General features: G+C 44.7%; 3 protein-coding genes across 3 annotated transcripts; 1 reads left to right on the top strand and 2 right to left on the bottom strand.

Moving 5' to 3' along the window:
- Nucleotides 1-329: 329 nt before the first annotated feature.
- On the top strand, nucleotides 330-3363 carry LOC139444577 (galactoside alpha-(1,2)-fucosyltransferase 2-like). The gene is made up of 2 exons (XM_071225459.1): nucleotides 330-496; nucleotides 2034-3363. Exons 1-2 carry the CDS (start codon nucleotides 457-459, stop codon nucleotides 3134-3136), a joined length of 1143 nt encoding a protein of 380 aa, XP_071081560.1. The 5' UTR covers nucleotides 330-456; the 3' UTR covers nucleotides 3137-3363.
- Nucleotides 3364-8108: 4745 nt separating this feature from the next.
- LOC139444580 (galactoside alpha-(1,2)-fucosyltransferase 2-like) lies at nucleotides 8109-9930 on the bottom strand. Its single transcript, XM_071225462.1, has 2 exons — nucleotides 9924-9930; nucleotides 8109-9295 (listed from the first exon to the last, which is right to left on the bottom strand). The coding sequence occupies exons 1-2, from the start codon at nucleotides 9928-9930 to the stop codon at nucleotides 8154-8156; spliced, it is 1149 nt and encodes a 382-aa protein (XP_071081563.1). The 3' UTR covers nucleotides 8109-8153.
- A 3828-nt stretch (nucleotides 9931-13758) lies between these two features.
- LOC139444579 (galactoside alpha-(1,2)-fucosyltransferase 2-like) lies at nucleotides 13759-19931 on the bottom strand. The gene is made up of 2 exons (XM_071225461.1): nucleotides 19853-19931; nucleotides 13759-14945 (listed from the first exon to the last, which is right to left on the bottom strand). Exons 1-2 carry the CDS (start codon nucleotides 19917-19919, stop codon nucleotides 13804-13806), a joined length of 1209 nt encoding a protein of 402 aa, XP_071081562.1. The 5' UTR covers nucleotides 19920-19931; the 3' UTR covers nucleotides 13759-13803.
- Nucleotides 19932-20431: the final 500 nt, after the last annotated feature.

The following is a 20431-nucleotide window of genomic DNA, read 5'->3' on the forward strand; positions in this document are numbered from 1 at the left end:
ATCTATAAGACTGAAACCTAGAAGAATATCATTGATTTGTCAATTCAGTATACCACAAGCTGCAGGGTTAGGGGATCACGGAACACGAAGCACAGGTCGTGTCTCCGTCATCCCCGTGCCCCCAGTAGCGCCACCACACACTGACGTCAACAATACAATATTTCAATAACCACCTCGGCTTGTGATTGGCTCAGTATAATAGCACACCTATACAGATGTATCGATCAGTACTACATACTGTCCTGTGTGTAGGAGGCAGCAGGTTGGAGGAGCCCGCAGGGGGTGGGGCTGAGGGATGGGGGAGGGGTGAGGGAAGATATATCCTCAAGGGGGTCGGGATTAAGCACAAAGTAAAATATTACGTTCACAACTTCACGTGAGCTCAAACATCCCCATTTCTCAAGTGTGACGTGGGTTCACGCGGTGTGATACAACGACGACACTCCGCGGGGCATCATGGGGTGGACGTGGGGCCTGAAACACAAGCCAACTTTGAGTGAGTATGATAGACGTCACCACGACATTTATTCTCCTTTCATAGTGAACGTATCTCGGTACATCGGCAGACACACGGGTACATCGGCAGACACACAGGTACATCGGCAGACACACAGGTACATCGGCAGACACACAGGTACATCGGCAGACACACGGGTACATTGGTGGACACACAGGTACATCGGCAGACACACAGGTACATTGGTGGACACACAGGTACATTGGTGGACACACAGGTACATCGGCAGACACTGGTACATCGGCAGACACACGGGTACATCGGCAGACACACAGGTACATCGGCAGACACACAGGTACATCGGCAGACACACAGGTACATCGGTGGACACACAGGTACATCGGCAGACAATCAGGTACATCTTCAGACACACAGGTACATCGGCAGACACACAGGTACATCGGCAGACACACAGGTACATCGGCAGACACACGGGTACATCGGCAGACAATCAGGTACATCTTCAGACACACAGGTACATCGGTGGACACACAGGTACATCGGCAGACACACGGGTACATCGGCAGACAATCAGGTACATCGGCAGACACACAGGTACATCGGCAGACACACAGGTACATCGGCAGACACACAGGTACATCGGTGGACACACAGGTACATCGGTGGACACACAGGTACATCGGCAGACAATCAGGTACATCTTCAGACACACAGGTACATCGGCAGACACACAGGTACATCGGCAGACACACGGGTACATCGGCAGACAATCAGGTACATCTTCAGACACACAGGTACATCGGTGGACACACGGGTACATCGGCAGACACACGGGTACATCGGCAGACACACAGGTACATCTGCACAGGTATAAAAGTGGACACACAGGTACATCGGCAGACAATCAGGTACACTGGTTGACACACAGGTACATCGGCAGACAATCAGGTACACTGATTGACACACAGGTACATCGGCAGACACAGGTACATCGGCAGACACACGGGTACATCGGCAGACACACAGGTACATCGGCACAGGTACATCGGTGGACACACGGGTACATCGGCAGACACATGTACATCGGCAGACACACAGGTACATCGGGAGACACACAGGTACATCGGCAGACACACAGGTACATCGGCAGACACACAGGTACATCGGCATTGTTGGCTGTGTTTGACATCCGATGTCTGCCCGCCTGTGTGCAACACTGACAGCGAATGTACATCTTGAGAAAGAGTGCGTGACTCGAAGTAATATTCCAGCTATATCGGCAGCTGAAATTAGCTGCAAATATTGTACCCATCTGGGAAATCGAACCCGGGACCTCGTTGTGATGAGCGAACGATTTGACAGCAAGACTACCCTTTGTGGGAGATATCCATATGTGCCTAACTCTGTGACAAATATATGCCTGCCTGTGTGACACATCCATGTCTGCCTATCTGTGTGACGCATTCATGTCTGCCTATCTGTGTCACATACATATCTGTATATTGACTATCATCAATGCTGATCTCCGTGACATATATTTTGTTTTATGACACAGATGTATTTCTCTTCGTCCTGCTGCCTCTGACGACTGTCTGCATCTATGTCCTGCTGTCCAGTGAGACCTGGCTGTATTCCCAGAGTCAACAGAAGGAGATCATTGATCCTAATAGGACCGCCATCGTCAACGCCATCGTCAACGTCATCGCAGTTGACTTGAGTACCACCAACGCCAACAACAACATCCACACTATCCCAGCTGCATCTATACCCACGAGGTCCCAACTCATCTCGACCTGCAAGGACCCCTTTCTCAGCGAATTTAAGAGAGGTAAAATCTACCTGTGCAACAGAGTGTTCGGCGGGCTGGGGAACCAGATGTTCTCATACGCCTCTGCCTATGCCATTGCAAAACGCAACAACAGAATAGTTGTCACAGAAAAATCGCGTTCCTTGAATAGAGTATTCAGCCTGAAAGCTGAATTGATCGACAGTTTCTGCGTATGTGATGGGGCTAGGAACGTTGGGCCGAGATGGAGCTGCCGGTTTGATGAAAGTTTCTTCAACAAATCTTTAACCCAAGGGGTCAACTTCGGTGTAAACACATATTTACAGTCTTGGATGTACTTCCGGCACGCGGAGGCCGACATCCGGCGGCAGTTCACCTTCAGTGACTCCAATAGGAAGGCCGCAAGGGAGATAATCCAGAAGACACTATCCACAGGAGGGTGGGAGTCGGCGACTGTTATAGCTGTTCACATCCGAAGAGGTGACATTACAAAAGATCCTCGATTCATCAATCATGGATACAGAGTCCCAACGGAAAACTACTTCTATAAAGCGTTTGACTACTTCCGCAAGAAAGTATCGAATCCTGTGTTTCTTCTTTTCTCGGACAATTTCCCGTGGACGAAGAGTCACTTGAACGGAAGTGACGTCATCTACATGGAAGGTCACAATGCTACGACAGATATGGCGTTGATGACACAGTGTACTCACACCATCATGTCAGTCGGGACGTTTGGTTGGTGGGCCGCATACTTAGCAGGAGGAACCACCATATATTACCGACATCCGGCCCGAAACGGAAGTTCACTCAGAAACGCTTTCTCGAAAGACTACTTCGATTTTTTCATGCCTCAGTGGATTGGGATGGAATAGTAAGATGTAATTGAGGATTTCTGAAGACATGTCCACAGTTGTGTTTGATTGATATGTATGTTATGGCAGACATTTGGAAAGTGAATTCGGAATAAAGAAATCAGTGCTAAACATAACTAGTACAGTTTTCCTATGGTTAAAACACGACGCGGATAACACACGAGGAGCTACACATCAAATTCATAAGTTTCACTCAATTCCATTCCCAGGTTAGGTACTTGAGTGGGGAAACGGCTCTTGGCTACAATATCTAGTATACCATGATTACACGTAGGAAACACGTGAGATGACAACAAAGAGTTGGCGATAGCAGTTGTAGTTGTGAAAGAAGCAGTTGCTGACGTAGCATTAAGGAGAATGAGGCATGCTAAATGTGTGTGAACAGACTCTTGTTTAGAAGACATGAGCAGGTAACATAATATATTTATTAGGGATAGATCGTCGACGATGATCTGCATACGATTCCGAAACACAACGTGGTGTTCGTTCTCGATACAATCCTCATAACACATACAACACAATGTTGTTCTTTCCAAGGTATATGTAAATACGTACCCGATCAATAGAGAGACGTGTGATTCCATAGCGTGAAGCCTATTGCTGGAATAGTGCAAAAAGCGGTGTAAACAATGGTCACTCACTCACATGAAACTACAACGAAACTGCTTGTGGAACGTGAAGCCTATTTACTGATATTGCTGAAAGATGGAAATCATTATGAAATATGTTCTTAAAGAGTAACTGTGGACTACGAGTATTTGTTAAAGAAAGATGTCACTTTTGTTCGTAGTTACATTTGAACCGGAGCATGAATTCTGGAATAAAGGCTATACTAATCTACATCCTGCTTCTCCCACACAGAACCAAAGCCACAATAATAGGATTTGTTTGTTTGTTGTTTAACGCCACACGCAGCAATATTCCAGCTATATGACGGCGGTCAGTAAATAATCGAATCTGGATCATATAATCGAGTCTGGATCAGACAATCCAGTGATTGACATCATAAGCATCGATCCACGCAATTGGGATACGATGACATGCATCAACCAAAGAGATCTTAATCGTGGCACCCAGTTAATATTACCATTCATCGCCAACTGTAATGACATATTGTAGCTCCTTTTAGGAAAACGAGAGTTGTGGTTGGTTGGATTGTTGTTTAACGCCGCACTAAGCAATATTCCAGCTATATGACGGCGGTCTGTAAATAATCGCATCTGGACCAGACAATCCAGTGATTAATATCATGATCATCGATCCATGCAATTGGGATCGATGACATACATCAACCAAGTCAGCGAGCCTGACCACCCGATCCCGTTAGTCGCCTTTTACGACAAGCATAGTCACCTTTTACGGCAAGCATGGGTTGCTGAAGACCTATTCTACCCCGGAATCTTCACGGGTAGGAGATTTGTGCATACTGATCTCTTTGCAACAAAACGTAATACAAGGCTTACATACTGTAAGGTTAATAAAAACGACAAAACCCTTTACATATTTAATAGAAATCTCTGCTATGAATCACTATCAAAAAGTGATGACACCAGGTGTTCGCAAAAAGGTGAGCGTATCCTCCACACCCATGGCACCCGTCACAAACACATGCAAAGGCGAGTGAATTGATCACCTGAAAAAACACTGGACTATATGGTACAATTCAAATAGGGAATTGAATCGGCTATCATTTCTGTCACTGATGCGTGAAATTTCGAAATGTCCCCCACATATCCACCTTAAACGTTTTGAAGACTTTACTGAGGTGAAGAGTGAGTGAGTTGGGTTTAACGCCGCTTTTAACTCCGCTTTTAACAGTATTCCAGTTATATCACGGCGTGTCAGCTTAATGTGGGAGGAAAGCCCGAAGTAATGCAGGTCTCAGACGTTTACCACTTCGGTGAAACCCACGAGCACGGATATGGTGCTGACAAACCTAGAAACATAGTCGGGGCGAACCGGGATTCGAACCCACAATCATAGGCGTCTGGCGTGCCCAAGGGATGCATCTCTGTACAGTGAATCGCGGCGCCTTCGACGACTGGGCCACCCGTGCCCCCACTGAGGTGAAGAAGGTACTGGAGTCTCCCAAACTCTGCATGGCTTTAGGTTGATCATTTAACGTACAATCGAGATGTTTCAGAGTTACACATGAAACAACATAACCTTACAGGTATAGTGTGAGAGAGAAGCTAATGTACTCGACAGCACATGCTCAGCTTGAAGAAGAGCATTATCAGAATGTTTACTGCAAGTCAATATTTGAGAAAACAAAACGGTAATTATTTATAAAATGAAATACAGTTTACACCTTTAGGATACCACTTTTCGTGTCTTGAGGGAACAACACCAGATTTAAACACGGCTACTTTCGTTTTATCTATATTAATAAACAATTGATACTTATAACAATATTGTTAAAGAAGATAAAACAGTCTGCAAACTATGCACAGTGTCTCGCACTACACATCAACAAATATAAGGAGAGAATTGAATAAGTTTTACATGAAACTGAATTCCCTTTCCAAATCCATCTTCAGTACTAAATCATTAATGATCAATCCGAACAGTTAAGGGCTCAAGGGGTGGTGGCAATATCCGAAGTTTCCCGAATGTTGGGCAAATCAAAAAGTGTAATTTCTCGACTGTGGGACAAGTACCCTGGCTGGGGATGGAATGAGACCTGGGCATGCTGGGCCAAATAATGGACACTTACAGTAACAGGAAGGCGAATTTCAACATCTACTGCTACCAACCGGGTGACCATAGGCAGCGAAAAAAATGGTGATTGGTTGTTGTTTAACGCCACACTCAGCAATATTCCAGCTATAAGACGGCGGTCTGTAAATAATCGGGTCTGGACCAGATAATCCAGTGATTGACATCATGAGCATCAATCCACGCAATTGGGATGCGATGACATGCATCAACCAAGTCAACGAGCCTGACCAGACGATCCCGGTAGTCGCCTCTTACGACAAGCATAGTCGCCTTTTATGGCAAGCATGGGTTGCTGGAGACCTCTTCTAAACGGACCTTCACGTTACACCATGTTTACAGAGAAATCAAGGTTTCGCATCAGGTTCACAAATGGCAGAAAACCTTATTGGCGACGTAATGGCGAGCCGTACGTCTTGTCAACAATTCTTGCCAATGATCGGTATAAGGGCGGTCGTGTCGTAATGTGGGGCGGTATCACACATAGCAGGCGAACTGATTTGGTTATTGCGAATAAACTGACGAAATTGGGCGCTCTGTCGTACCATTCGCTGGAATTATATTCTATTTCTAACTGTTTTCAATTATCTGTTGTCTACAATGGGCCGCGGCTGCCTCGCCTGTATCCATGGAAACGATGGTCACACCTGATAGTGACATTGTTAAATCAATTATGTTATGATGAACGATTGATCAGACTATTGACCTAACATGTTTTTTTTCAATTACGTCATTTACATCACTTGGTATGAAGCATTTTGTTCCCCGTTGGTATATGCAGATTGGATATCAAACAGAATATTAGTTTTCAAGTTATTTAATGGCAATTTATTTACTTGCAGTAACATATCGAATCATAGTGCAGCTGGATCACTTAAGTCAGCGTCACAAGCCGGGCATTACTACCAGCACGATGCTGAAACGGTTGTCCAGTGGTACACGGGCCCCTGCCACATCCAATGAAGACCATCACTACAGACCAGGGAGGACACGGAGTCTGAAGGGACGTGCAGCTCAGTCAGGCTTGTGTCAAACAAAGATAACAATATACTCTTATAATAAGTAGGGAATCATGAACTATAAATGTTGATACCAAGTATTAGAAGAAAGCTAAGTGTTGACGTCAAATATACTAAGCAAGAACGTTTGCGCCTGTAGACCGTGTTGGGTGTCATTCCTGCCTTTGACACTTTCAAGGAAGGTCGCTCAATTTCTGTTGACCATTATTTCTGTCAGCTGTTTTATAGTACTTATCACACAGTTGTGATTTACTGGATTTTCATTCATTGTTTGTGCGGCGATCCGAAATCAAGTGTTAACAAACGAGCTTTTGTTTTGCTAAATATCTCAGGATTTATGCATCATCACACAAAGGCATTACATCCAAAAATAGCCCAATTAAGCTACAACTGACACAAAATTGCTCTGGTATGAAATAAAAATGCCGTCTTTACACTGAAAAGCACCTTGTTTTCGACTCGTCGCTGTCACGCCAGATGACAGCAAACGTAAAGTATAATAGTGAGTGTAATACTGAGTGTCTTATAACGATTGTAGTCCGGGGGCCTTTCCTGTATGGTATAAGTTAGATTTAAATCAAATTATTATGTAAAAGAATTAAAAGCCCGACTAAATGTACACGTCACCTTTCGCAGCAATAATCCGAGATGTGCTTCACACGTGTACCCTTGTGGGTACGCGAACACGAGCTGCACCCTCAATGCCACCCGTCGTAACACTGATGGAGTTACACCACACACGGGCATGCTACAGCAGCACCAACAGCACATGGCAGCCCAGATTTACCATAATGAACCAAGACCCATCCTCACCCAATCAGCACGAAGCACTCTGGGAATAGTGAGTGAGTGAGTGAGTGAGTGAGTGAGTGAGTGAGTGAATGAGTGAGTGAGTGAGTGAGTGAGTTGGGTTTAACGCCGCTTTTAACAGTATTCCAGTTATACCACAGCGTGTCAGCTTAATGTGGGAGGAAAGCCCGAAGTGATGTAGGTCTGAGACGTTTACCACTTCGGTGAAACCCACGAGTACGGGTATGGTGCTGACAAACCTAGACACATAATCGGGGCTAACCGGGATTCGAACCCACAATCATAGGCGTCTGGCGTGCCCAAGGGATGCATCTCTGTACAGTTAATCGCGGCGCCTTCGACGACTGGGCCACCCGTACCTCCCTGGAAATAGTGAATATAACTATATTTAATAAAAAATATCTATAACACGTGAGTCCCTTCAATGAAGCAATACAGAAGCGATGTGAATACACGGCACCATGTGGTCACTACATCCCGATCCAGGAAGGGGGGAAGAAATCTGTGTAATTGGCTGAGAAGTGTCTCCGAATTCCTGACTTCTCGATGGCTGGCCACTGATAGTACACAACCTGTCCCCCTGCCAGGACCCCCGCCCACCAACTGAAGGATCCCACAGTGGTCAGACTGTGGTTACAGGTCACCAACACCGCCATGTCAACTTCAAACGTGTTCCCCTCCACGTAGAAGACGTCATCACCAACGACGTGTTGCTTTGTCCATGCCATTCCATTAGAACACACAATAAACAACCTATTGGGGAACTTGTCCCGGTAATACTGAGTGGCATTTGCTAAATATTCTGGCGTTGCAACTGCATAACCAAATTTGTTCTTAACCATATCGCCCCGTCTCACATGGACGCCAACCAACACGAGGCGGGTGTCCTTCAAGGTCGTATTACGTTTATGGAATGTGTTTATAGCCCCATTTATAATGCCCATCGCTTTGTCTCTGATTTCCTTCTTGAATGTAAATTGTTTCTTGATTGCTTCCTGAACATGCTCGAAGTACTTGTATGATTGTAAATAGTTCCCAATGCAAATGTTCTCTCCTATGGCTATATGCATGAGTCTCTCGTCGAACGCACAAGCCTGCCTTGGACCTACTCCCTTCGTTCCCGTGACGACACATTCAAAATCATCCACTAATAGGACATTAAGATTGAAATAGTCAGTCAACATCAACGCCTTGCCCATAATCAGCGTTCTGTTATTGTAGGTCGCTATTCCATAGGAAGATGCATAGATAAACATCAGATTGCCAAATCTTCCTAGCGGCCTGGAGCACAAGTAGTCCTGTTTCCTCAGATACTCCTCCCTGAAAGGGTTTCTACACACACTGGACACTGTTTGTGATGTGGTGAACACTGTTTGGGGAGACGTGGTTGTAGCGTTGTTTCTAGTGGGAAAGGTCGCTAGGTTGGTACGGGTTGTCACGACGGTACTGGCCGTTGCGTTCTGATTCCTGCTTAACGTGGCAGGACGAGCTGGGGCAAAGGTCAAGGACGACAGTGAGCCGTTAATGAACATGTGGTAGACTTGTACCTCATGACGCCACTGGTACGTCACGAGGACCGTGAAAGCACACAACACAATCAGTGACAGGACATCTGAAACAAAGATGGAAATGCTAGATACATAATCGTGTTACATCTTGAAGGTCTGTGTTCCCTGCTATTCAGTGAGTGAGAGTTAAAATTTAACGTTACATCGGCAATATCAGCCATATCTTGACGAGAAGTTATACATTAAGAATACATATGTTTAGATTAAATAAACACCTGTCGTCGATGGACAGAAAACCCCCCTAGAATATCACAGATTAGCATACAGCCATAACAAGATATCACTGTATGTAACCATACATAAGCTAGTCTCTGAAGTGTTCAAAGTTCAGACTAAAATCAAAATGAGTTGTAAGTACAAAAAACAGTTACCATGGCAACTGTGTATATTTGTATCTGGAGTGGGAATGGTTTTACGCCGCTTTTAGCAATATTCCATGTGGGGACACCAGGAATGAGCTTCACACATATGGGGAATTGAACCCGAACGAACGCTTTAACCACTGGGCTACCATAACGCCACATGTATAATACAACCTGACTCCAGGATATTCAGGGGTTCTTGAGCCTTACATTACTTTTATCAATATTATCAATATCGATCCACGCAATTGGGATACGATGACATGCATCAACCAAAGAGATCTTAATCGTGGCACCCAGTTAATATTACCATTCATCGCCAACTGTAATAACATATTGTAGCTCCTTTTAGGAAAACGAGAGTTGTGGTTGGTTGGATTGTTGTTTAACGCCGCACTAAGCAATATTCCAGCTATATGACGGCGGTCTGTAAATAATCGCATCTGGACCAGACAATCCAGTGATTAATATCATGATCATCGATCCATGCAATTGGGATCGATGACATACATCAACCAAGTCAACGAGCCTGACCACCCGATCCCGTTAGTCGCCTTTTACGACAAGCATAGTCACCTTTTACGGCAAGCATGGGTTGCTGAAGACCTATTCTACCCCGGAATCTTCACGGGTAGATTTGTGCATACTGATCTCTTTGCAACAAAACGTAATACAAGGCTTACATACTGTAAGGTTAATAAAAACGACAAAACCCTTTACATATTTAATAGAAATCTCTGCTATGAATCACTATCAAAAAGTGATGACACCAGGTGTTCGCGAAAAGGTGAGCGTATCCTCCACACCCATGGCACCCGTCACAAACACATGCAAAGGCGAGTGAATTGATCACCTGAAAAAACACCGGACTATATGGTACAATTCAAAATAGGGAATTGAATCGGCTATCATTTCTGTCACTGATGCGTGAAATTTCGAAATGTCCCCCACACATCCACCTAAAACGTTTTGAAGACTTTACTGAGGTGAAGAGTGAGTGAGTTGGGTTTAACGCCGCTTTTAACAGTATTCCAGTTATATCACGGCGTGTCAGCTTGATGTGGGAGGAAAGCCCGAAGTGATGCAGGTCTGAGACGTTTACCACTTCGGTGAAACCCACGAGCACGGGTATGGTGCTGACAAACCTAGACACATAATCGGGGCTAACCGGGATTCGAACCCACAATCATAGGCGTCTGGCGTGCCCAAGGGATGCATCTCTGTACAGTGAATCGCGGCGCCTTCGACGACTGGGCCACCCGTGCCCCCACTGAGGTGAAGAAGGTACTGGAGTCTCCCAAACTCTGCATGGCTTTAGGTTGATCATTTAACGTACAATCGAGATGTTTCAGAGTTACACATGAAACAACATAACCTTACAGGTATAGTCTTAACGTGTGAGAGAGAAGCTAATGTACTCGATAGCACATGCTCAGCTTGAAGAAGAGCATTTACTGCAAGTCAATATTTGAGAAAACAAAACGGTAATTATTTATAAAATGAAATACAGTTTACACCTTTAGGATACCACTTTTCGTGTCTTGAGGGAACAACACCAGATTTAAACACGGCTACTTTCGTTTTATCTATATTAATAAACAATTGATACTTATAACAATATTGTTAAAGAAGATAAAACAGTCTGCAAACTAAGCACAGTGTCTCGCACTACACATCAACAAATATAAGGAGAGAACTGAATAAGTTTTACATGAAACTGAATTCCCTTTCCAAATCCATCTTCAGTAGTAAATCATTAATGATCAATCCGAACAGTTAAGGGCTCAAGGGGTGGTGGCAATATCCGAAGTTTCCCGAATGTTGGGCAAATCAAAAAGTGTAATTTCTCGACTGTGGGACAAGTACCCTGGCTGGGGATGGAATGAGACCTGGGCATGCTGGGCCAAACAATGGACACTTACAGTAACAGGAAGGCGAATTTCAACATCTACTGCTACCAACCGGGTGACCATAGGCAGCGAAAAAAATGGTGATTGGTTGTTGTTTAACGCCACACTTAGCAATATTCCAGCTATACGACGGCGGTCTGTAAATAATCGGGTCTGGACCAGATAATCCAGTGATTGACATCATGAGCATCAATCCACGCAATTGGGATGCGATGACATGCATCAACCAAGTCAACGAGCCTGACCAGACGATCCCGGTAGTCGCCTCTTACGACAAGCATAGTCGCCTTTTATGGCAAGCATGGGTTGCTGGAGACCTCTTCTACCCGGACCTTCACGTTACACCATGTTTACAGAGAAATCAAGGTTTCGCATCAGGTTCACAAATGGCAGAAAACCTTATTGGCGACGTAATGGCGAGCCGTACGTCTTGTCAACAATTCTTGCCAATGATCGGTATAGGGGCGGTCGTGTCGTAATGTGGGGCGGTATCACACATAGCAGGCGAACTGATTTGGTTATTGCGAATAAACTGACGAAATTGGGCGCCCTGTCGTACCATTCGCTGGAATTATATTCTATTTCTAACTGTTTTCAATTATCTGTTGTCTACAATGGGCCGCGGCTGCCTCGCCTGTATCCATGGAAACGATGGTCACACCTGATAGTGACATTGTTAAATCAATTATGTTATGATGAACGATTGATCAGACTATTGACCTAACATGTTTTTTTCAATTACGTCATTTACATCACTTGGTATGAAGCATTTTGTTCCCCGTTGGTATATGCAGATTGGATATCAAACAGAATATTAGTTTTCAAGTTATTTAATGGCAATTTATTTACTTGCAGTAACATATCGAATCATAGTGCAGCTGGATCACTTAAGTCAGCGTCACAAGCCGGGCATTACTACCAGCACGATGCTGAAACGGTTGTCCAGTGGTACACGGGCCCCTGCCACATCCAATGAAGACCATCACTACAGACCACGGAGGACACGGAGTCTGAGGGGACGTGCAGCTCAGTAAGGCTTGTGTCAAACAAAGATAACAATATACTCTTATAATAAGTAGGGAATCATGAACTATAAATGTTGATACCAAGTATTAGAAGAAAGCTAAGTGTTGACGTCAAATATACTAAGCAAGAACGTTTGCGCCTGTAGACCGTGTTGGGTGTCATTCCTGCCTTTGACACTTTCAAGGAAGGTCGCTCAATTTCTGTTGACCATTATTTCTGTCAGCTGTTTTATAGTACTTATCACACAGTTGTGATTTACTGGATTTTCATTCATTGTTTGTGCGGCGATCCGAAATCAAGTGTTAACAAACGAGCTTTTGTTTTGCTAAATATCTCAGGATTTATGCATCATCACACAAAGGCATTACATCCAAAAATAGCCCAATTAAGCTACAACTGACACAAAATTGCTCTGGTATGAAATAAAAATGCCGTCTTTACACTGAAAAGCACCTTGTTTTCGACTCGTCGCTGTCGCGCCAGATGACAGCAAACGTAAAGTATAATAGTGAGTGTAATACTGAGTGTCTTATAACGATTGTAGTCCGGGGGCCTTTCCTGTATGGTATAAGTTAGATTTAAATCAAATTATTATGTAAAAGAGCTAAAAGCCCGACTTAATGTACACGTCACCTTTCGCAGCAATAATCCAAGATGTGCTTCACACGTGTACCCTTGTGGGTACGCGAACACGAGCTGCACCCTCAATGCCACCCGTCGTAACACTGATGGAGTTACACCACACACGGGCATGCTACAGCAGCACCAACAGCACATGGCAGCCCAGATTTACCATAATGAACCAAGACCCATCCTCACCCAATCAGCACGAAGCACTCTGGGAATAGTGAGTGAGTGAGTGAGTGAGTGAGTGAGTGAGTTGGGTTTAACGCCGCTTTTAACAGTATTCCAGTTATACCACAGCGTGTCAGCTTAATGTGGGAGGAAAGCCCGAAGTGATGCAGGTCTGAGACGTTTACCACTTCGGTGAAACCCACGAGTACGGGTATGGTGCTGACAAACCTAGACACATAATCGGGGCTAACCGGGATTCGAACCCACAATCATAGGCGTCTGGCGTGCCCAAGGGATGCATCTCTGTACAGTGAATCGCGGCGCCTTCGACGACTGGGCCACCCGTACCTCCCTGGAAATAGTGAATAAAACTATATTTAATAAAAAATATCTATAACACGTGAGTCCCTTCAATGAAGCAATACAGAAGCGATGTGAATACACGGCACCATGTGGTCACTACATCCCGATCCAGGAAGGGGGGAAGAAATCTGTGTAATTGGCTGAGAAGTGTCTCCGAATTCCTGACTTCTCGATGGCTGGCCACTGATAGTACACAACCTGTCCCCCTGCCAGGAACCCCGCCCACCAACTGAAGGATCCCACAGTGGTCAGACTGTGGTTACAGCTCACCAACACCGCCATGTCAACTTCAAACGTGTTCCCCTCCACGTAGAAGACGTCATCACCAACGACGTGTTGCTTTGTCCATGCCATTCCATTAGAACACACAATAAACAACCTATTGGGGAACTTGTCCCGGTAATACTGAGTGGCATTTGCTAAATATTCTGGCGTTGCAACTGCATAACCAAATTTGTTCTTAACCATATCGCCCCGTCTCACATGGACGCCAACCAACACGAGGCGGGTGTCCTTCAAGGTCGTATTACGTTTATGGAATGTGTTTATAGCCCCATCTATAATGCCCATCGCTTTGTCTCTGATTTCCTTCTTGAATGTAAATTGTTTCTTGATTGCTTCCTGAACATGCTCGAAGTACTTGTATGATTGTAAATAGTTCCCAATGCAAACGTTCTCTCCTATGGCTATATGCATGAGTCTCTCGTCGAACGCACAAGCCTGCCTTGGACCTACTCCCTTCGTTCCCGTGACGACACATTCAAAATCATCCACTAATAGGACATTAAGATTGAAATAGTCAGTCAACATCAACGCCTTGCCCATAATCAGCGTTCTGTTATTGTAGGTCGCTATTCCATAGGAAGATGCATAGATAAACATCAGATTGCCAAATCTTCCTAGCGGCCTGGAGCACAAGTAGTCCTGTTTCCTCAGATACTCCTCCCTGAAAGGGTTTCTACACACACTGGACACTGTTTGTGATGTGGTGAACACTGTTTGGGGAGACGTGGTTGTAGCGTTGTTTCTAGTGGGAAAGGTTGCTAGGTTGGTACGGGTTGTCACGACGGTACTGGCCGTTGCGTTCTGATTCCTGCTTAACGTGGCAGGACGAGCTGGGGCAAAGGTCAAGGACGACAGTGAGCCGTTAATGAACATGTGGTAGACTTGTACCTCATGACGCCACTGGTACGTCACGAGGACCGTGAAAGCACACAACACAATCAGTGACAGGACATCTGAAACAAAGATGGAAATGCTAGATACATAATCGTGTTACATCTTGAAGGTCTGTGTTCCCTGCTATTCAGTGAGTGAGTGAGTTAAAATTTAACGTTACATCGGCAATATCAGCAATATCTTGACGAGAAGTTATACATTAAGAATACATATGTTTAGATTAAATAAAGACCTGTCGTCGATGGACAGAAAACCCCCCTAGAATATCACAGATGAGCATACAACCATAACAACATATCACTGTATGTAACCATACATAAGCTAGTCTCTGAAGTGTTCAAAGTTCAGACTAAAATCAAAATGAGTTGTTAGTACAAAAAACAGTTACCATGGCAACTGTGTATATTTGTATCTGGAGTGGGAATGGTTTTACACCGCTTTTAGCAATATTCCATGTGGGGACACCAGGAATGAGCTTCACACATATGGGGAATTGAACCCGAACGAACGCTTTAACCACTGGGCTACCATAACGCCACATGTATAATACAACCTGACTCCAGGATATTCAGGGGTTCTTGAGCCTTACATTACATTTATCAATATTACCATTGTGAGGAAATGATGCAGGTCTCAGACGTTTACCACTTCGGTGAAACCCACGAGCACGGGTATGGTGCTGACAAACCCACAAACATAGGTTTCTTGCGTGCCCAAGGGACGCAACTCTGCATAACGAATCGCGGCGCCTTAGACGATTGGACGGCCTGTACCCCCCAAGTGAGAGACATGAAGAACGTTTCCTTGATCGTGTTGTTTTAATAACGTCCCATTTTCTTTACAAACTTCCACAATAATAGCACAGTAAAGATAGTAGTGTGCAATCAAGCATCATCATGATAAAATGGAACATTTGGATCGTCATTGTGACTTTACTCGTCCATGTATACATGTATATTAATAACAAAATGTCAGGCATGGTTGAGTTTTATTCACCACATGTGTGTGTGTATTTACACAATAAACAAAAGCAAATATATGTATAATTCAAAGTTCACGACCCCAAAACTACCCCCAGTGAAACACAGTTCCATCATACCAGGCCATCAAGAAATAGAACAAAAAGTTGGGGTGAGTGTGAGTGAACGAGTGAGTGCGTGAGTGAGTTGAGTATTCCAGTTATATTAAAGCGTGTTAGCTTAAGGTGGGAGGAAGGCCTGAAGTGATGTATGGTAACCATTTTGGTAAAACCCACGAGCACACATGAAAAACCTAGAAACATTATCGGGGCGAATCGGGATTCGAACCCACAACAATAGATTTCTGGCGTGAGAAAGGAACGCAAATCTATCTACCCCCACCCCTACTCTACATTATAAATCTCTTGACCTCACCCCTGTAGTAATAATCTCTCAATACCTCACCCCCTTCAAAATAATTCACTCTACCCCCACCTAACTCTCCCCCCTTGAGTTTAAATCTCTCCATCCCCAGTATAAATCTCTCTTGTCCTACCCCTTCAGTATAAATCTCTATACTCCTACCCCTTCAGTATAAATCTCTCTACTCCTACCCCCTTCAGTATAAATCTCTCTACTCCTACCCCCTTCAGTATAAATCTCTTTACTCCTACCCCCTTCAGTATAAATCTTTCTTCTCCTACCCCCTTCAGTATAAATCTTTCTACTCCTACCCTTTCAGAATAAATCTCTCTACTCCTACCCCCTTCAGTATAAATCTCTCTACTCCTACCCCCTTCAGTATAAATCTCTACTCCTACCCTTTCAGTATAAATCTCTCTACTCCTACCCCCTTCAGTATAAATCTCCCTACTCCTACCCCCTTCAGTATAAATATCTCTACTCCTACCCTCTTCAATATAAATCTCTCTACCCCTACCCCCTTCAGTTTAAATGTCTCTACTCATATCCCCTTTAAGATAAATCTCTCTACTCCTACCCCCTTCAGTATAAATCTCTCTACTCCTACCCCCTTTAAGATAAATCTCTCTACTCCTACCCCCTTCAGTATAAATCTCTTTACTCCTACCCCCTTCAGTATAAATCTTTCTACTCCTACCCCTTCAGTATAAATCTCTTTACTCCTACCCTCTTCAGTATAAATCTTTCTACTCCTACCCCTTCAGTATACATCTATCTACTCCTACCCCTTCAGTATAAATATAACTACTCCTACCCCCATCAGTATAAATCTCTCTACTCCTACCCCCTTCAGTATAAATCTCCCTACTCCTACTCCCTTTAGTATAAACCTATCTACTCCAACCCTCTTCAGTATAAATCATTCTACTCCTACCCCTTCAGTATAAATCTCTCTACCCTACCCCTCGACCACCCCACAGTACAAATGCCTTTACCACACCCCCTCTGTATAAATATCTCAACCCCATCCCTCTCCAGTATACATGTGTCTACCACTGCGCCCCCTCAGTATAAAATACCCCAAATCCTAGTCTTCAGTATAAATCGTTCTATCCCCATCATCTTCAATATAAATCGTTCTATCCCCATCATCTTCAGTATAAATCGTTCTATCCCCATCATCTTCAGTATAAATCTCTCTATCCCCATCCCTTTTCAGTACAAGTGTCTTTACTCCACCCCTTCCATCTTTCTCACCCCAAACCACCCCACCTTCAGTAATAATCTCTACATCCCCACCACTCTTCAGTATAAACATCTCTACCCCATCTCTTTTCCGTACACATCTCTTTGCTCCATCCTTCTGAAGTATACATCTTTCTACGATCAGTATAAACCCTTCAGTATAAATCCCTCTACCCCACCACTCCTCAGTATAAATCGCTCTATCCCTATCCCACTTCAGTATAAATCTGTTTACCCACAACCCTCTTCAGTATAAATATCTCTACATCCACTGCCCTTCAGTATAAGTCTTTCTACCCCAAGCCCATCCCACCCCACGCACACCCCAGTATAAGTCTTTCTACCCCATCCACACCCCAGTACAAACCTCTCTACCCCAATCCCATTGTAAACCTCTCTACCCCCATCCCTTCGGTATTAACCTCTCTACCCCCATCCCAGTATAAACCTCTCTACCCCCATCCCAGTATAAACCTCTCTACCCCCATCCCTTCGGTATTAACCTCTCTACCCCCATCCCAGTATAAACCTCTCTACCCCCATCCCATTGTAAATCTCTCTACCCCCATCCCTTCGGTATTAACCTCTCTACCCCCATCCCAGTATTAACCTCTCTACCCCCATCCCAGTATAAACCTCTCTACCCCCATCCCTTCGGTATTAACCTCTCTACCCCCATCCCAGTATAAACCTCTCTACCCCCATCCCTTCGGTATTAACCTCTCTACCCCCATCCCAGTATAAACCTCTCTACCCCCATCCCTTCGGTATTAACCTCTCTACCCCCATCCCATTGTAAATCTCTCTACCCCCATCCCTTCGGTATTAACCTCTCTACCCCCATCACATTGTATATCTCTCTACCCCCATCCCAGTATAAACCTCTCTACCCCCATCACATTGTATATCTCTCTACCCCCATCCCAATATAAACCTCTCTACCCCCATCCCAGTATAAACCTCTCTACCCCCATCCCTTCCGTATTAACCTCTCTACCCCCATCACATTGTATATCTCTCTACCCCCATCCCAGTATAAACCTCTCTACCCCCATCCCAGTATTAACCTCTCTACCCCCATCCCATTGTAAATCTCTCTACCCCCATCCCTTCGGTATTAACCTCTCTACCCCCATCCCAGTATTAACCTCTCTACCCCCATCCCTTCGGTATTAACCTCTCTACCCCCATCCCAGTATAAACCTCTCTACCCCCATCCCTTCGGTATTAACCTCTCTACCCCCATCCCAGTATAAACCTCTCTACCCCCATCCCTTCGGTATTAACCTCTCTACCCCCATCCCAGTATAAACCTCTCTACCCCCATCCCAGTATAAACCTCTCTACCCCCATCCCAGTATTAACCTCTCTACCCCCATCCCATTGTAAATCTCTCTACCCCCATCCCTTCGGTATTAACCTCTCTACCCCCATCCCAGTATTAACCTCTCTACCCCCATCCCTTCGGTATTAACCTCTCTACCCCCATCCCAGTATAAACCTCTCTACCCCCATCCCTTCGGTATTAACCTCTCTACCCCCATCCCAGTATAAACCTCTCTACCCCCATCCCAGTATAAACCTCTCTACCCCCATCCCTTCGGTATTAACCTCTCTACCCCCATCCCAGTATAAACCTCTCTAACCCCATCCCAGTATAAACCTCTCTACCCCCATCCCTTCGGTATTAACCTCTCTACCCCCATCCCAGTATAAACCTCTCTACCCCCATCCCAGTATAAACCTCTCTACCCCCATCCCTTCGGTATTAACCTCTCTACCCCCATCCCAGTATAAACCTCTCTACCCCCATCCCAGTATAAACCTCCTCTACCCCCATCCCTTCGGTATTAACCTCTCTACCCCCATCCCAGTATAAACCTCTCTACCCCCATCCCAGTATAAACCTCTCTACCCCTATCCCAATGTAAATCTCTCTACTTCCATCCCTTCCTCTATAAAACGTTCCACTTCACACCTCGTCTTCAGTATCAATCCCCTTCTCTATGAATCTTTACCCCACCCCCAAAAGTATTTCTACCCCTACCCACTCTTCAGTACATATCTCTCTACCCCACCCTCCCAATATAAATCGCTTTATCCCTTCCCTCTTCAGTGTATATTTTACTACCTACACCTTAGAATAAATTTGCCACATACCCCTGGTATAAATCGCGAAGTGTATCCCATCTTATAGCTCACATTTCCCCTTTTTTGGTCTTCATATCTTCAACACCCCATTCCTTGGCCGCGTATGCCCAACTCCTCCCTCCTCCCCCCACATCTCCCTCCTCCCCCTACACCTCCCAGTCCTATCTAAAGTCAGGTATATCACTTACTTCTGGTTGAGAGATACTTCTGACTTCCATGGTTTGTCGTCATCCGTGACTGTCTTCCACTGTCCATGCTGTGTAACTCGCTGAGCCAGTCAGCAGTGGCTCAACAGTTGGGATGGCGTCACAAGTGTCTCTCTGAGGGCGGGACACTCAGTGTCTCACACACCCCAGCGCTGTAAAACCTTCAAGATCATATTCATATTAAGTGATGAACTTTTGATATTTGGGTAACATTATATTTTAATGATTAAAATGAAAACAAAACTGAAATATATTGCGTCAACAGTCTTGACTGTGGTATCCTACTCAACCTCCGCTAGAAATGGATCCGTCTGGTCATACCTAGCACGTGCACGGACTTTCACTGTCTCTGATCATCCCACGTGCAATGTTGGTTTTCCGACTCTAAAAATATCGTTCTGCGTAAATGTTTGAGGGGCGTTATTATAATATGTCCAAGCATGACTGTATCGCAAAAATAATAAAATTTTATTCACTTTAAGGCGACACTGTAAAATGGACGCACCCGTGTCATGTCACAAGCCCAGGACGTGATTCACAAGGAAACAGGGATGCACAGCA

This window comes from Haliotis cracherodii, unplaced genomic scaffold, assembly GCF_022045235.1.
Source record: "Haliotis cracherodii isolate W230 unplaced genomic scaffold, xgHalCrac1.p SCAF_56, whole genome shotgun sequence".
NCBI lineage: Eukaryota > Metazoa > Mollusca > Gastropoda > Lepetellida > Haliotidae > Haliotis > Haliotis cracherodii.